Below are 17181 nucleotides of genomic sequence, written 5' to 3' on the forward strand. Positions count from 1 at the left end.
TTAAAACGGAGATGAGGAGGAATTTCTTCTCTCAGAGGGTCGTGAATCTTTGGAATTCTCTGCCCCAGAGAGCTGTGGAGGCTGGGTCATTGAATATATTTAAGGTGGAGATAGACAGATCTTTGAGTGATAAGGGAGTGAAGGGTTATGGGGGGTGGGCAGGGAAGTGGAGTTGAGGCCAAGATCAGATCAGCCATGATCTTATTGAATGGCCTACTCCTGCTCCTTTTTCTTATGTTCTTATATTCAAAGATGAGTCGGTCCTGTTGGCAGTTGGCAGACTGTGAGGCTCAAACTTCCAAATGTACACCAGCAAATCGCAACATCTGTCTGGCACACAGCAGCTGGAGTTGAAGCCGCCTGCTTTTGGCACCGCGTCTTCTCTCTGTGCGCTCTCTGAAACGCAACACACAGGCAGCTCCCCGCCATCGCCCACTGATCAAAAGCCACTTCAACAGCAACATGATCTTCTGATACTCACTGAACAGCTGCTGCTGCAGACCAGGCAACTGCTGTGCCTTTTCCCAATGTCAATACGATTGAATGTCCTGCGACTGATCCAATACTGCAAAACTGCGCTCCCGGTCGGTAACCTCTTACGTTCCCAAGAGATGTACCCCTTTCACCAGGCGGCCTGACTAAGATGAGTAAACTCAGCCCCCAGGGAAGATCTGAGTTCAAATGATATTGGCTCAGAAGATCAAGACGTAGAATCAGTTTTGGTGGAGATAAGAAATAATAAGGGAAAGAAGTCACTGGTCGGCGTGGTCTACAGACCTCCAAACAGTAGCCACGCTGTAGGCAGAGTATAAATCAAGAAATAGTGGAGGCTTGTAAGAAATGTACGGCAATAATCATGGGCGATTTTAATCTTCATATTGATTGGACAAATCAAATTGGCCAAGGTAGCCTTGAGGAAGTGTTCATAGAGTGTATGCGGTATGGTTTCTTGGATCAATACGTTGTGGAACTAACTAGGGAGCAGACTATTTTAGATCTGGTAATGTGTAACGAGTCTGGATTAATTAATGATCTTGTAGTGAAGGATCCTCTTGGGAAGAGTGATCATAGCATGGTAAAATTTCAAATTCAGTTTGGAGGGTGAGAAAGCTCAGTCTCAAACTAGTGTCCTGAACTTAAATAAAGGTAACTACAAAGGTATGAAGGGAGAGTTGGTTGAAGTGGACTGGGGGAAAATATTAAAGCGTAAGACTCTAGAAAAGCATTGGCAAATATTTAAGGAGATATTTCATAACTCTCAGCAAAGATATATTCCAGTGAGAAAGAAAGACTAAGAGAAGGATGAACCATCCCTCAGCTAACTAAGGAAGTAAAGGATGGTATAAAATTGAAAACAAAGGCATACAATGTTGCGAAGAACAGTGGAAGGCCAGAGGATTGGTAAACTTTTAGAAGCCAGCAAAGGACGACTAAAAAAATGATCAAATCAGAGAAGATAGCTTGTGAGAGTAAATTAGCAAAAATATAAAAACAGACAGTAAGAGTTTCGACAGGTATATAGAAAGGAAGCAAGTAGCTAAAGTAAACGATGATCCCTTAAAGGATGAAACTTGGGAATTAATAATGGGGAACAGGGAAATGGCAGAGACTTTGAACAAATATTTTGTATCGATCTTCATAGTAGAAGACACTAAAAACATCCCAATAGTGTATAATCAAGGGGCGATAGGGAGAGAGGAACTTAATACAATCACTATCATCAAAGAAGTAGTACTCGGTGAAATAATGGGACTAAAGGCGGATAAGTCCCCTGGACCTGATGGCTTGCATCCTAGTGTCTTAAAAGATGTGGCTGCAGAGATAGTGGATCCATTTGCTGTAATCTACCAAAATTCCCTGGATTCTGGGGAGGTCCCAGCAGATTAAAAAAAGAGGCAGACAGAAAGCAGGAAACTATAGACCAGTTAGCCTGACATCTGTCGTTGGGAAAATGCTGGAGTCCATTATTAAGGAAGCAGTAGCAGGACATTTGGAAAAACATGATTCAATCAAGCAGAGTCAGCATGGTTTTATGAAAGGGAAATCATGTTTGACAAATTTGCTGGAGTTCTTTGAGGATGTAACGAGCAGGGTGAATAAGGGGGAACCAGTGGATGTGGTGTATTTGGATTTCCAGAAGGCATTCGATAAGGTGACACTTAGAAGGTTACTGCACAAGATAAAAGTTCACAGGGTTGGGGGTACTATATTAGCATGGTTAGAGGATTGGCTAACTAACAGAAAACAGAGAGTTGGGATAAATGGGTCATTTTCCAGTTGGCAAACTGTAACTAGTGGGGTGCCGCAGGGATCGGTGCTGTGACCTCAAATATTTACAATCTATATTAATGATTTAGATGAAGGGACCGAGTATAATATAGCCAAATTTGCTGATGATACAAAGATGAATGGGAGAGCAAATTGTGAGGACGACACAAGAAATCTGCAAAGGGATATAGACAGGCTAAGTGAGTGGGCAAAAATTTGGCAGATGGAGTATAATGTGTAAAATGTGAGGTTATCCACTTTGGCAGAAAAAATAGAAAAGCAAATTATAATTTAAATGGAGAAAAATTGTAAAGTGCTGCAGTACAGAGGGTCCTGGGGGTCCTTGTGCATGAAACACAAAAAGTTCATGTGCAGGTACAAGTAATCAGGAAGGCAAATGGAACGTTGGCCTTTATTGCAAGGGGGATAGAGTATAAAAGCAGAGAAGTCCTGCTACAACTGTACAGGGTATTGGTGAGGCCACACCTAGAGTACTGCGTACAATTTTGGTCTCCGTATTTAGGGAAGGATGTGTATTAGAGGCTGTTCAGAGAAGGTTCACTAGGTTGATTCCGGAGATGAGGGGGTTGACTTATGAAGATAGGTTGAGTAGGTTCCTCTGCCCACCTGGGGATCGCTTGCCGTGTAGGAGTTCCGAGTAGAGCGCTTGCTTTGGGAGTGCAGACAATGTGGCCTGCCCAACGGAGCTGGTCGAGACCATTAGCCTTGCTTTAACACGCTCCCCTGCCCCTGGAATTTTAAGGCATTGATTCATTTTTATGCTGTAGATGGATTTAATCTGCTTCCCATACATTTGACCCAAAGCTATACCCAAAACCTTTAATTAGATAGTGGAAGGACTTCCTTTCTCTGCCAGGTATTGTATTTGTAAAGAAGACGATTTTGCTGCACGATGCTGAGGGGAAAACTTTCCACATAGTTCGATGGGGAAGTGATTTTACTTCTGATGACTAACACTCTGATACAATACGACTGCTTGTAAATATTTTTAATTAATAGAGGTGGAAAGCAAGCATTTTATTGAAGTCTAATTTATGGTATAATGCTGCAACATTGTGAAGTGATAAAAATTCAGAAAATACTTGTGCAGAAGAAGGGTATTCGTGATTACCCAGAGAGTGCTGAGAACGTGGAACTCACTGCCACAGTGAGGTGAATAGCTTAGCCACATTTAAGGGGAAGCTCGATAGGTAGATGAGGGAGAAAAGAATAGAAGGATATGTTGATCAGGTGAGATGAAGTAAGATGGGAGGAGGCTCGTGTGGAGCATGGACATTCAGCACAGACCTGTTCGGCCCAATGGCCTGTTTCTGGGCTGTAAGTTCTGTGTAATTAGAAAATATATGTAAAAAAGAATACTGGTACAGTCAAATAGTTATTACATGGAAGTCCTGTGTGTAAATGGGGATTTCCTCCATTTTGTGGCACTATTGCACACAGCAAGATGTTAAACCCCTGGTCACTTACATGGGCTAAGCGGTAATTGAGTTAGTTGAGAAAATGCCGACACAGCATTAGCTTTCTGTTACTTTTAAAGAACAAAATCAGATTTCACAAAGGCACCTGCAAGAAAACCGTGCCCTCCCACAGTTCTGATTGATGGTCATTGGACAACGAGGATTCGAAAAACCTTTACTACATCAAGGAGAGGGGAAGCGTGCTCCAGGGTCTGAGAATCTGTTGTGCAGAATCCAAAACATTGGCAGTGGACGGAAACTTTAGCAAGAGTGCTTCTTGGTTGCAGCACTTCCCTAACATCGATACAATACGTGCAGCATAGACCAGCTGGTCAGATGGCTTGCTGGGGCCAGGGACCTCCAGTCAGCTCCCAGGCTGGGAGGAAGTTGTGGCTTCTGTTGGAATGAATGGATCCCCGGTCCAGAGGCAGGCATCAACTCTCCATTAGTGACTTCACCAGAGAAGCCTGGTAAGACTATAATGGGGGAGTCGGGGGGTGGTGCTGAGGTTTTTTTTAAGAATGATCTGTTTATTTCCCCACCAATATTCTCCATTTCTCATGCACAGGCAATGGGCTGGATTTTCGGTTCTGCTGATTTCGGGGCGGTAATGGCGGCGGGGCGGTAAAGTTTGCGCCCAGGAACAGTTTGCGCCTCGGTCAGCAAAATTCATCAGCTGGGCCCTGAGTGTGGGGCGGGGCGGTAAGGGAGGCGTTACACACCTCTCTTAGGGCGCTAGGCCGGCTGAGCATGGGAAAATCCCCAGCTAAACAGCCGGCCTGGGAGCGCTCTGAGAGAGAGGCCTGGAGAGAAAAAATTCCCTGAAAAAAAACCCACCAAAAACATTCCCAAAATATAGCCCACACCACCACAACATAAATCGCAAAAAAACTTTAAAAGAAAAAACATTTATACTTACCTTAGGAGGGTATTACTTACCTCAGTGCAGCCGGTATAGGTCGGACCGCCCGATTTCCCATGTGGTCACTGCGGGGCGCACTGCGGGGCGGACGGGTCGGGCAATAGTTCAAACTCGCGCCGGTGTCGCAACCAGGATCGTTACACACCGGGCACAGCTCTTCCGGGCGGTGCTGCTCCGCACCGCTGCTAAACCGGACCCGAGGATCGCCGTGGAGCACTGGATGCTGACCGCCCGCCCAGAACACCTCACCGCCGCCATTGACGTCCCTCCGGGGCAAAAACAAAGGCGCAAATCACCGGAAAATCAGCCCCATTGACTTTTGCAAGGGTGAAGCTCCATTGGCCACATCAGCCCTCCCTCCCAGTCACTGAATGCCGGTGGCAATCTGATCACAGCAACGTCACACAGCGAGCCTGGTCCTCTTCCTCCACAATGCCCATGGATGCACTTTCTAGCAGGGCCTTCGGGCTTGGGTTCACGCTTATAACTATCAACTTTTTACACAGGGACATTTTCCTACGTCAAAGGCGCTATGTAAATGCAATTTGCTGCTGTTACATTACACCGAAATTGAGGAGGAATTTGAACAAAAATATGGAATCCCACATGTGCTTCCGATAGGAGCGTTGTGTATGGTTGTGCTCATTCTTACATAAGAACATAAGAAATAGGAACAGGAGTAGACCATATGGCCCCTCGAGCCTGCTCCACCATTCAATAAGATCATGGCTGATCTGATCATGGACTCAGCTCCACTTCTCTGCCCGCTCCCCATAATCCTTGACTCCGTTATCGCTGAAAAATCTGTCTATCTTCACCTTAAATATATTCAGTGACCCAGCCTCCACAGCTCTCTGGGGTAGAGAATTCCACAGATTCACGACCCTCTGAGAGAAGAAATTCCTCCTCCTCTCCATTTTAAATGGGCGGCCCTTTATTCTGAAAGGGCGGCCACCTATTCTTCTTCAGAATACTCAGCTGAAAAATGTTGCTTTTTACTATTTTTATTAATGATTTGGATTCAGGGGTTGACAACAATTTGCAAATTTGCAGATAATACCAAGATCTGTGCGAGTGTTGGAACTGGAGAAGATGCTCGTCTGAGTCAGGCAGATCTTAATGTGTTGGGAGATTGGGCTCAAGACTGGAAAATGATGTATAACTTAGATAAGTGCAGTGTTATGCATGTGGGCAGAGCAAATGCTCAACATTCATACACCCTCCAGGGTGAAAGGCATTAAAGATGGTGGAGATAGAAAGAGATTTGGACATTCTAGTGCATACATCCTTAAAGGTACACGAGCAATGTCATGCAGTGAGGACAGACGCACCAATGTTAGCATCCTTGACCAGGCCATCATCCCTGGCCACACTTGACCAGCTCCGCTGGGCAGACCACTAAGTTCGCATGCCAGAACGAGACTCCTAAAGCAAGCGCTCTACTCAGAACTCCTTCACGGAAAATGAGCCAAAGGTGGGCAGTGGAAACGTTACAAGGACACCCTCAAAGCCTCCCTGATAAAGTGTAACATCCTCACTGACACCTGGGAGTCCCTGGCCAAAGACCGCCCTAAGTGGAGGAAGTGCATCCGGGAGGGCGCTGAGCACCTCGAGTCTCATCGCCGAGAGCATGCAGAAATCAAACGCAGGCAGCGGAAAGAGCGTGCAGCAAACCTGTCCCACCCTCCCTTTCCTTCTACGACTATCTGTCCCACCTGTGACAGAGACTGTGGCTCTCGTATTGGACTGTTCAGCCACCTAAGGACTCATTTTTAGAGTGGAAGCAAGTCTTCCTCGATTCCGAGAGACTGCCCATGATGATGATGATGATGCAGCAATAGCTAGAGCAAATAGGGTGTTGGGGTGTATCCATAGGACAATTGAGTATAAGACAAGGCGTACTGTTTTGTCCTTGTACAACACCTCAGTCAGGCCGCACTTGGAATACTGTGCTCAGTTTTGGTCTCCTCACACGGTGGGTGATATTGAGGCTCTGGAAAGGGTGCAGAAGAGTGCCACTAGACTAATTCCAAGTCTAAAGCATCTTAGTTATCAAGATAAGCTAAAAGAGTTGGGACGCTATACCTTAGAGCAGCGTAGACTTAGGGGATATGATTGAGGTTTATAAGATAACGAAGGAATAGTCGGTGTTCCAGCTGACAGTTTATTTCAACTAAATAGGTTAGGCAGGACCAGGGATCATAAAGTTAAGTTGTATAGGGCGAGATCTAGGTTAGATGTCAGGAGGTGATTCTTTTCCCAGAGAATAGACCTCTGGAACAAGTTGCCGTTTCATGTGGTGGATGCAGATTTGCTGAATTCCTTCAAGCGGAAGCTGGATTTGTTTCTGGCTGGGGCGGAGATCACCTCTTACAGAAGGTAGGTACTGCAGGGAATTTAATGGCCAGAGTGATCTCCTGGACTAGTTTAGATTGCCTAGATGGGACAGAGAGAAATTTCCCAGATTTTCTTTCCCCAAATTGGTTTCGGGTGAGGTGGAGTGTATACATAGAAACATAGAAAATAGATGCAGGAGTAGGCCATTTGGCCCTTCGAGCCTGCACCACCATTCAATATGATCATGGCTGATCATGCAACTTCAGTACCCCATTCCTGCTTTCTCTCCATATCCCTTGATCCCTTTAGCCATAAGGGCCACATCTAACTCCCTTTTGAATATATCTAACGAACTGGCCTCAACAACTTTCTGTGGTAGAGAATCCCACAGGTTCACAACTCTCTGGGTGAAGAAGTTTCTCCTCATCTTGGCTTACCCCTTATCCTTAGACTGTGACCCCTGGTTCTGGACTTCCCCAACATCGGGAACATTCTTCCTGCATCTAACCTGTCCAATCCCGTCAGAATTTTATATGTTGTGATACACAAGGTATCGCAATTGTGTGGGACTGCCTTGGTGGGCCAGATGGTCTTTACTTGTCCGTCATTGTTCGTATGTTCGTATGTTTGTAACGTAAGATCTGAGTCAGAAGATTGCGGATTCAAGTCCCACTCCAGGGATTTGAGCACATAAATCTAAGCTGACACTCCCAGTGCAGTGCTGAGGGAGTGCTGCACTGTCAGAGGTGCCGTCTTTCAGATGAAACGTTAAACCGAGGCCCCGTCTGTCCTCTCAAGTGGATGTAAAAGATCCCATGGCACTATTTCAAAGAGGAGCACAGGAGTAATCCCAGGTGTCCTGGCCAATATTTATCCCTCAAACAACATAACAAAAAAACAGATTATCTGGTCATTATCACATTGCTGTTTGTGGGAGCTTGCTTGTGCAGAAGTTTGCTGATGCTTTTCCTATATTACAACAAATGACGACACTTCAAAAGTATTTCATTGCTAAAGCACTTTGGGATGTCCGGTGGTCATGAAAGACGCTACATAAACCCAAGTCTTTCTTTCTTTAAGCTGTTAAATGGAATGCCCTACTGCACAGTCATAGAATCATCATGTCTTATCTCAGTAAGTTTCTCAGCACTGATTTTGAGACTCCAGCCTTTAAATATGACAGGTGGGCTGTTGGACAATCCTTGGCACTGCTCAAAGCCAACACAGCGCAGTTCCAACCCAAAATGGAAACCAGGATTCTATTTACGTCATGGGGCCCCAATTTCCATAGTAAAAGCGGCGGTTACATTAGTGGATGTAACGAACAGGGTGGATAAAGGGAAACCAGTGGATGTGGTGTATTTGGACTTCCAGAAGGCATTTGACAAAGTGCCACATAAAAGGTTATGGCACAAGATAAAAGTTCACTGGGTTCGGGGTAATATATTAGCATGGATAGAGGATTGGCTAACTAACAGAGAACAGAAAGTCGGGATAAATGGTTCATTCTCGGGTTGGCAATCAGTAACTAATGGGGTGCCGCAGGGATCAGTGCTGGGACCCAAACTATTTACAATCTATATTAACGACTTGGAGGAAGGGACTGAGTGTAACGTAACCAAGTTTGCTGAGGATTCAAAGATGGGTGGAAAAGCAATGTGTGAGGAGGACACAAAAAATCTGCAAAAGGACATAGACAGGCTAAGTGAATGGGCAAAAATTTGGCAGATGGAGTATAATGTTGGAAAGTGTGAGGTCATGCACTTTGGCAGAAAAAAAATCAAAGAGCAAGTTATTATTTAAATGGAGAAAGATTGCAAAGTGCTGCAGTACAGCAGGACCTGGGGGTACTTGTGCATGAAACACAAAAGGATAGTAGGCAGGTACAACAAGTGATCAGGAAAGCCAATGGTATCTTGGCCTTTATTGCAAAGGGGATGGAGTATAAAAGCAACGAAGTCTTGCTACAGCTAAATAAGGTATTGGTGAAGCCACACCTGGAATACTGCGTGCAGTTTTGGTTTCCATATTTACGAAAGGATATACTTGCTTTGGAGGCAGTTCAGAGAAGGTTCACTAGGTTGATTCCAGAGATGAGGGGGTTGACTTATGAGGAAAGGTTGAGTAGGTTGGGCCGTTACTCATTAGAATTCAGAAGAATGAGAGGTGATCTTACCGAAACGTATAAAATTATGAGGGGGCTTGACAAGGTGGATGCAGAGAGGATGTTTCCACTGATGGAAGAGACTAGAACTAGAGGGCACGATCTTAGAATAAAACAGAGATGAGGAGAAATTTCTTCTCCCAGAGGGTTGTAAATCTGTGGAATTCGCTGCCTCAGAGAGCTGTGGAAGCTGGGACATTAAATAAATTTAAGACAGAAATAGACAGTTTCGTAAGCGATAAGGGGATAAGGGGTTATGGAAAGCGGGCGGGGAAGTGGAGCTGGGTGCATGATCAGATCAGCCACCATCATCATTATCAAAGGCAGTCCCTCGGAATCGAGGAAGACTTGCTTCCATTCCTAAAGTGAGTCCTTTGGTGGCTGAGCAGTCCAACACGAGAGCCACAGACCCTGTCACAGGTGGGACATGCATTTGTCGGGGGAAGGTGGTGGGTGGGACTGATTTGCCGTACGCTCCTTCCGCTGCCTGCGCCTGACCTCTTCACACTCGCGACGTTGAGATTCGAAGAGCTCAGCACCCTCCCGGATGCACTTTCTCCACCCAGGATGGTCTTCGGCCGGGGACTCCCAGGTGTCAGTGGTGATATCGTACTTTACCAGGGAGGCTTTGAGGGTGTCCTTGTAACCTTTCTGCTGCCCACCTTTGGCTCGTTTGTTGTGAAGGAGCTCCGCATAGAGCAATTGCTTAGGGAGTCTCATGTCTGGCATGTGAACTATGTGGCCTGCCCAGCGAAGCTGATCGAGTGTGGTCAGTGCTTCAATGCTGGGGATGTTAGCCTGGACGAGGACACTGATGTTGGTGCGCCTGTCCTCCCAGGGGATTTGCAGGATCTTGCGGCGACATCGGTGATAAATCTCTAGCGACTTGAGGTGTCTTCTGTACATCGTCCCTGCCTCTGATCCATACAGGAGGGCGGGTATTACTACAGCCCTGTAGGCCATGAGCTTGGTGGTAGATTTGAGGGCCTGGTTTTCGAACACTCTTTTCCTCAGGTGGCCGAAGGCTGCACTGACACACTGGAGGCGATGTTGAATCTCCGCATCAATGTCTGCCTTTGTTGATAAAAGGCTCCCGAGGTGTTGTCGAGGGCCACGCCGTGAATCTTGATGACTGGGGGGCAGTGCTGTGTGGTGAGGGCAGACTGGTGGAGGACCTTTGTCTTACGGATGTTAAGCGTAAAGCCCATGCTTTCCTATGCCTCGGTGAATACATCGACTATATCCTGGAGTGAAGCCTCAGAATGTGCGCAGATGCAGGCATCATCCGCGTACTACAGCTCAACGACAGAGGTTGGGGTGATCTTGGACCTAGCCTGGAGGCGGCGTAGGTTAAACAGCTTCCCACTGGTTCTGTAGTTTAGTTCCACTCCAGCGGGGAGCTTGTTGATTGTGAGGTGGAGCATGGCAGCGAGGAAGATTGAGAAAAGGGTTGGAGCAATGACGCAGCCCTGTTTGACCCCGGTCCGGACGTGGATTGGGTCTGTAATGGATCCGTTGGTAAGGATCACGGCCTGCATGTCATCGTGGAGCGGGCGAAGGATGTTGACAAACTTTTGGGGGCATCCAAAACGGAGGAGGACGATCCATAGACCCTCGCAGTTGACAGTGTCAAAGGCCTTTGTAAGATCGAAAAAGGCCATGTATAAGGGCTGGTGCTGCTCCCTGCATTTTTCCTGCAGCTGTTGCTCTGCAAAGATCATGTCCATTGTGCCTCGTAGGGGACGAAATCCGCACTGTGACTCCGGGAGGAGCTCCTTGGCCACAGGGAGAAGACGGTTGAGGAGAACTCTAGCGACAACTTTCCCAGTGGCTGATAGCAGAGAGATTCCCCTGTCGTTGCCGTAGTCGGACTTGTCCCCTTTTTTAAAGATGGTCACGATCACTGCATCTCTGAGATCTCCCGGCATGCTCTCCAAATGAGAGAGATGAGGTCATGTATCTGCACCAACAGCGCCTCTCCGCCAAACTTTAGCGCCTCAGCAGGAATTCCATCCGCACTCGTAGCCTTGTTATTCTTGAGCTAGTTTATGGCTTTTTCTACCTCGTGCAGTGTTGGGGTTTCACTGAGGTGGTGGCGGTCGCATGCTGCGGGATGAAGTTGTGAACACTTGAGTCAAAGGCAGAGTCTCGATTGAAGAGATCTTCAAAGTGCTCCTTCCAGCGGGCCCTGACTGCCTCGGTGTCCTTGATGAGTGTTTCCCCGTTCTTGGCCAGCAATGAGTTGGGGCCTTGGGAGTTTAAAGGAACACTGTCTTCATGAACTTATTGAATGGTGGAGCAGGCTCGAGGGGCCATATGGTCTACTCCTGTTCCTATTTCTTATGTTCTTATGTTCTTATTACAACATATTAACAGGACCCGTTACCACCCCATTAGCACATGGTGAAAGCAGTGAAAATCGACCCCAGTGTTTCTACCTTATCCAGGAAGAGGTGCTCAGATGTGAAGCTTCAAATCAATCGTTTTGTGCAAGGTGTACAATGCAAAACTGAAACCATACCTCTGCCATCGGCTTCTCGTACACATCTTCCCCTGGGGTCTTCCCCTGGGCTTGATTGGCATCCCTGTACAATGACCGCAGAATCTTTTCGGGAACAGCCAGACCATAATAAGCCTCCAGAGACTCCGGATTCATCTTGTCCGACTTCAGCAGGTGAATGACATCCTCCCGTGCCTGTGGAGATTGAGTAGAATCTGTTTAGATTGATCTCGCAAGCTAATGCTTTATTACAGGGGACATGGACAAGCAGGTAAAAGCAATGTAACACATTCAGGGGCGATACATCTCAGTAAAATGCAGCATATTAGCTGTTGCAATCTCTTAGTCCACATGAAAATAATTTGTGCCTGTGCTTAATAGTTTTGACAGATTGTGTTAGTGTTTAAAGGGACACTGTCTTCATTAAAAAATAATTTAGGCAAACCTCTTTTTATTTGGAGAAGATGAGCCATGTGCCATTTGCCTCACGTGAGCTAATGGAGGAATGATGGCTTCAACTGTAGGCATCGACTCCCCAAGGATTGTTGGACATTATCTGGACATTGTGTTTTAATATTTCTCACTGCAGAAAAAGCTGGAAGCCTGTTGTGGGAGGGGCCCAGGTACTTTTCCATGTTGTACTCGAAATCCATGTCTGATGGGCGGGGGTGGTTTGGGAAGTTACAATGGCCAGGATAAGGCAACTCATCAGAGGTAATGGGCATGGAGGGTCCATTGTTAGGCAATGTGAACTGGTCAGAGATAGATCAGCAACGTAAGCTGGTCAGTGATCAAGTCATTACCTGGATGAGGTAACCCCGAGAGGCAGGAAACCAGAACAATAGAAAGCCATTAAGCCCCAGACCGATTAGAAGCGAAACCTCATCAACCAGCCATCAGTGGAAGACACACAAACAGGAAGCCTCGAAACAAGGGCAAATTTTATTCGGCCAGAAAAGGCAAACAGTGATGGGATAGAAAAGGGGACCGTGCGGCCATATCTCTCTCTTGCTCTCACTTGCTTCACCTCTACAAGAACCGAGCATCCTGGGACGGAGAGAAGAAATCAGTACAGAACCAGAAGAGACACGTTTTCACCAAAAGAAGCAGCGAGTAAGCCAATGAATCGGTGAGCATCATTCCTGCCCATGCATCTTTAAGATCACAGCCACTGTGTGAGGAGGTGTCGTGTGTTCTCCCAACCAAGCCTTAGAAGGGTTTTAGTGGGGAGGTTTTGTTGCGAGGGGTACGGCGAGCCGGTCGGTACAGATTCGGGGGTACACTGTGGATCCGAGCAGAGGGTTTAGACGTTGGGTACTTTGCGATAGGGGCGGTTTAGACATGCCAGAGTATTGGATTGTACGACATCATCACTATGTTTACTTGTAGTTTTGCTGTGTTGAGGTAACTTTAATAAAGCATTGATGGTTGAGACCAAGGTATTTGTCCGTGACTCATTCATCTGTTCAGTAGAGTAATCACTCCCAGGTCTATAACTATTGTAACATGGAGGTGCGTCGAAAACACATAAGGGAAACCACTTACACAACTGATTTCTATCACTGGGTCCTATGCTTGCAAACAATTAAATAAAGATTTGCCAAACACTTCTTCATGAAGATGTTGTCCCTTTAATATTGTTTTGGAATTGGGGCTCCTCAATTTGAACCACTATCCTGACTAACATAAGAACATAAGAAATAGGAGCAGGAGTAGGCCACTTGGCCCCTCGAGCCTGCTCCGCCATTTAATAAGATCAGGATCTGATCCTGGTCTCAACACCACTTCTCTGCCCGCTCCCCATAACCCTTGACTCCCTTATCGCTCAAAAATCTGTCTGTCTCCACATTAAATATATTCAGTGACCCAGCCTCCACAGCTCTCTGGGGCAGCGAATTCCACAGATCCACAATACTCTGAGAGAAGACATTTCTCCTCATCTCAGTTTTAAATGGGCGGCCCCTTATTCTAAGATTATGTCCCGTGGTTCTTGATTCCCCCATGAGTGGAAACATCCTCTCTGCATCTACTTTGTCGAGCCTCCTCAGAATCATATATGTTTCAATAAGATCACCTCTCATTCTTCTAAACTCCAATGAGTATGGGCCAACTTGCTCAACCTTTCTTCATATGACAATCCCTTCATCTCAGGAATCAACCTCATGAACCTTCTCTGAACTGCCTCCAATGCAAGTATATCCCTCCTTAAATAAGGAGATCAAAACTGTACGTAGTACTCCAGGTGTGGTCTCACCAATGCCGTGCACAGTTGTAGCAGGACTTCCCTACTTTTATACTCCATCCCCCTGGCAATAAAGGCCAACATTCCATTTGCCTTCCTGATTACTTGCTGTACCTGCATGCTAACTTTGTGTTTCATGTACAAGAACCCCCAGATCCCTCTGTACTGCAGCATTTTGTAATCGCTCCCCATTTAAATAATAATTTGCTTTTTTATTTTTCCTACCAGAGTGGATAACCTCACATTTTCCCACATTATACTCCATCTGCCAAATTTTTGCCCACTCACTTAGCCTGTCTATATCCCTTTGCAGATTCTTTGCGTCCTCCTTACAACTTACTTTCCCACCTATCTTTGTATCATCAGCAAACTTGGCTACGTTACACTCGATCCCTTCATCCAAGTCATTAATATAGATTGTAAATAGTTGAGTCCCCAGCACCGATCCCTGCGGCACCCCACTAGGTACAGTTTGCCAACCTGAAAATGACCCATTTATCCCGACTCTCTTTCTTCTGTTAGTTAGCCAATCCTCTATCCAAGCTAATGTGTTAACCCTCTGAGCTCTAATCTTGTGCAGTAACCTTTTTATGTTTACTTATCGAATGCTTTCTGGAAATCCAAATACACAACATCTACTGGCTCCCCTTTATCCGCTTTGCTTGTTACATCTTCAAAGAATTTCAGCAAATTTGTCAAACATGATTTCCCTTTCATAAAACCATGCTGACTCTCCTTGACTGCATTATGAACTTCTAAATGTCCTGCTATTACTTCCTTAATGATGGACTCCAGCATTTTCCCAATGACAGATGTTAGGCTAACTGGTCGATAGTTTCCTGCTTTCTTTCTCCCTCCTTTCTTAAATAGGGATTTTACATTTGCGATTTTCCAGTCCGCTAGGACTTTTCCAGAATTCAGGGAATTTTGGTAGATCACAACCTATGTATCCACTATCTCTGCAGCCACTTCTTTTAAGACCCTAGGATGCAGACCATCAGGTCGAGGGGACTTGGCCACCTTTAGTCCCATTAGTTTGCCTAGTATGTTATCTCTAGTGATAATGATTGTACTAAGTCCCCCCCTCCCCACCAATAGTTACTTGATTATCAATTATTGGGATGTTTTTAGCGTCTTCTACCAGGAAGACCGATACAAAATATTTGTTAAAATCTCTGCCTGTTTCCTGTTCCCCATTATTAATTCTCCAGTCTCATCCTCTAAGGGACCAACATTTACTTTAGCTGCTCACTTCCATTTTATATACCTGTAGAAGCTCTTACTGTCTGTTTTTATATTTCTTGCTAGTATGCTATCTTCTCTGTCTTTATCATTTTTATAGTCGTCCTTTGCTGGTTTCTAAAAATTTCCCAATCCTCTGGCTTTGCACTGTTCTTCGCAACATTGTATGCCTTTGTTTTCAATTTGATACCATCCTTTACTTCCTTAGTTAGCCACGGGATGGTTCATCCTTCTCTTAGAGTCTTTCTTTCTCACCGGAATAAATCTTTGCTGAGAGTTATAAAATAGCTCCTTAAATATTTGCCACTGCTTTTCTACAGTCTTACCCTTTAATCTATTTTCCCAATCTACTTTAACCAACTCTGCCTTCATACCTTTGTAATTACCTTTATTTAAGTTCAGGACACTAGTTTGAGACCGAGCTTTCTCACCCTCAAGCTGAATTTGAAATTTTACCATGCTATGATCACTCTTCCCAAGAGGATCCTTCACTACAAGATCATTAATTAATCCAGACTCGTTACACATTGCAAGATCTAAAATAGTCTGCTCCCTGGTTAGTTCCACAATGTATTGTTCCAAGAAACCAGCCCGCACACACTCTATGAACTCTTCCTCAAGGCTACCTTGGCCAATTTGATTTGTCCAATCAATATGAAGATTAAAATCACGCATGATTATTGCATTACCTTTCTTACAAGCCTCTAATATTTCTTGATTTATACTCTGTCTACAGCGTGGCTACAGTTTGGAGGTCTGTAGACCACTCCCACCAGTGACTTCTTTCCCTTATTATTTCTTATCTCCACCAAAACTGATTCTACGTCTTGATCGTCTGAGCCAATATCATTTGAACTCAGATTTCCCCTGGGGACTGACTTTACTTATCTTAGTCAGGCTGTGTGTTGAAAGGGGTAAATCTCTTCCCATGTCATTAAAGCGTACTTTCTGTTGGGAGTGTAAGAGGTTACCGACCGGGAACACAGCATTTAGCGCCCTGACCAAAAATTCATTAGATGCTCACCGGGGGTGCAAACCAGTAGCGCCTGGCTGCTGACGACCAGTGCGATCCTGATGTATTCCTGGTGCAACGCCCACACTTGCACCCCGGTCGGTAAATTCGGTGTGGCCGCCTCATTTAGCGGCTGCCAAGAACAACGTCTGGAAAACCAGTAGATTCAGGTTTGCAGAGTCGCTAACTGGTGGCTACTTACAGGGATGAGGAAGCGCTTCCCTCGGAGGTCAGTCAGTGCAACGTTTACACACAGCACAGTGCGTAAGCCTCCCAGTTTGCAGCGGCAGACAGACATAACAGTACGGGCTGAAAACAAGTGATTCTGAAAACTTTAATGGGTGCATGACTGTGCCGTGCCTTTAAGACTCAGCTTTTCCCGTGATCTGATTCGGAGTTCCACGCATGCCCAATGCATCCGCCAAATTTACCGACCAAACTTTCGTTATGGCCCCCCCCCCAGCTCTGGTGTGCAACGGCTGATTTATCGCCCCTGTCAGCTCTTCGACCGATTCTGACGAATTTTTGGATGGAGGGTGAAAACATTTTCAAGGTGCTAAAATTATCGCTCCGCCTGGGTTACCGCCCCAAATGAGGCGCAACTGAATTTCTCCCCCTGGGACTTGAACCCACAATCTATGGACTCTGCTAAAGCTGTAGTACGAACAACTGATCCAAGCTGGTACTTGCAGTGTGCATACTCTTCGTAACATTATTGTGAGCTGGATTCGGGTCTCGGTCCCAGAGATGAAACACCAATGTTAGAGGGTGAGGATAGTTATGGATTTGTAGTCTTTATCACACAGTCTGGTTATTTCTAACACTTATTCTGCTTCAATAGATGCTCCCATTGTCTTTCTGTCTTGAAAACCAAATAATAAAAACTGAGGTTCTGTGCAAATTTCTTGTTCTCGGTACTGAACTACACAAGAACAGCTGTCAATGATTGTGTGGTTAAAAGCACTAATTCTCATTATAACTTAGACCAGACCAGACAAAGAAGCTCCTTTCTAGAC

The 17181-nt window shown here is 45.6% G+C and overlaps 1 protein-coding gene across 6 annotated transcripts in view; it reads right to left on the minus strand.

Moving 5' to 3' along the window:
* Window positions 1-17181, minus strand: part of LOC139273283 (filamin-A-interacting protein 1-like) — a 432733-nt gene that overhangs the window by 183277 nt on the left and 232275 nt on the right. For 5 of the 6 annotated variants that reach the window (XM_070889981.1, XM_070889984.1, XM_070889980.1 and 2 more), the window contains exon 3: window positions 11691-11864. In XM_070889981.1, coding sequence (XP_070746082.1) covers window positions 11691-11864 — 174 coding nt within the window. Of the gene's footprint in view, window positions 1-11690; window positions 11865-12472; window positions 14631-17181 lie in introns of those variants that run through there. The other variant, XM_070889985.1, reaches the window with a different exon arrangement.

This window comes from Pristiophorus japonicus, chromosome 9 (genome assembly GCF_044704955.1).
Source record: "Pristiophorus japonicus isolate sPriJap1 chromosome 9, sPriJap1.hap1, whole genome shotgun sequence".
NCBI lineage: Eukaryota > Metazoa > Chordata > Chondrichthyes > Pristiophoridae > Pristiophorus > Pristiophorus japonicus.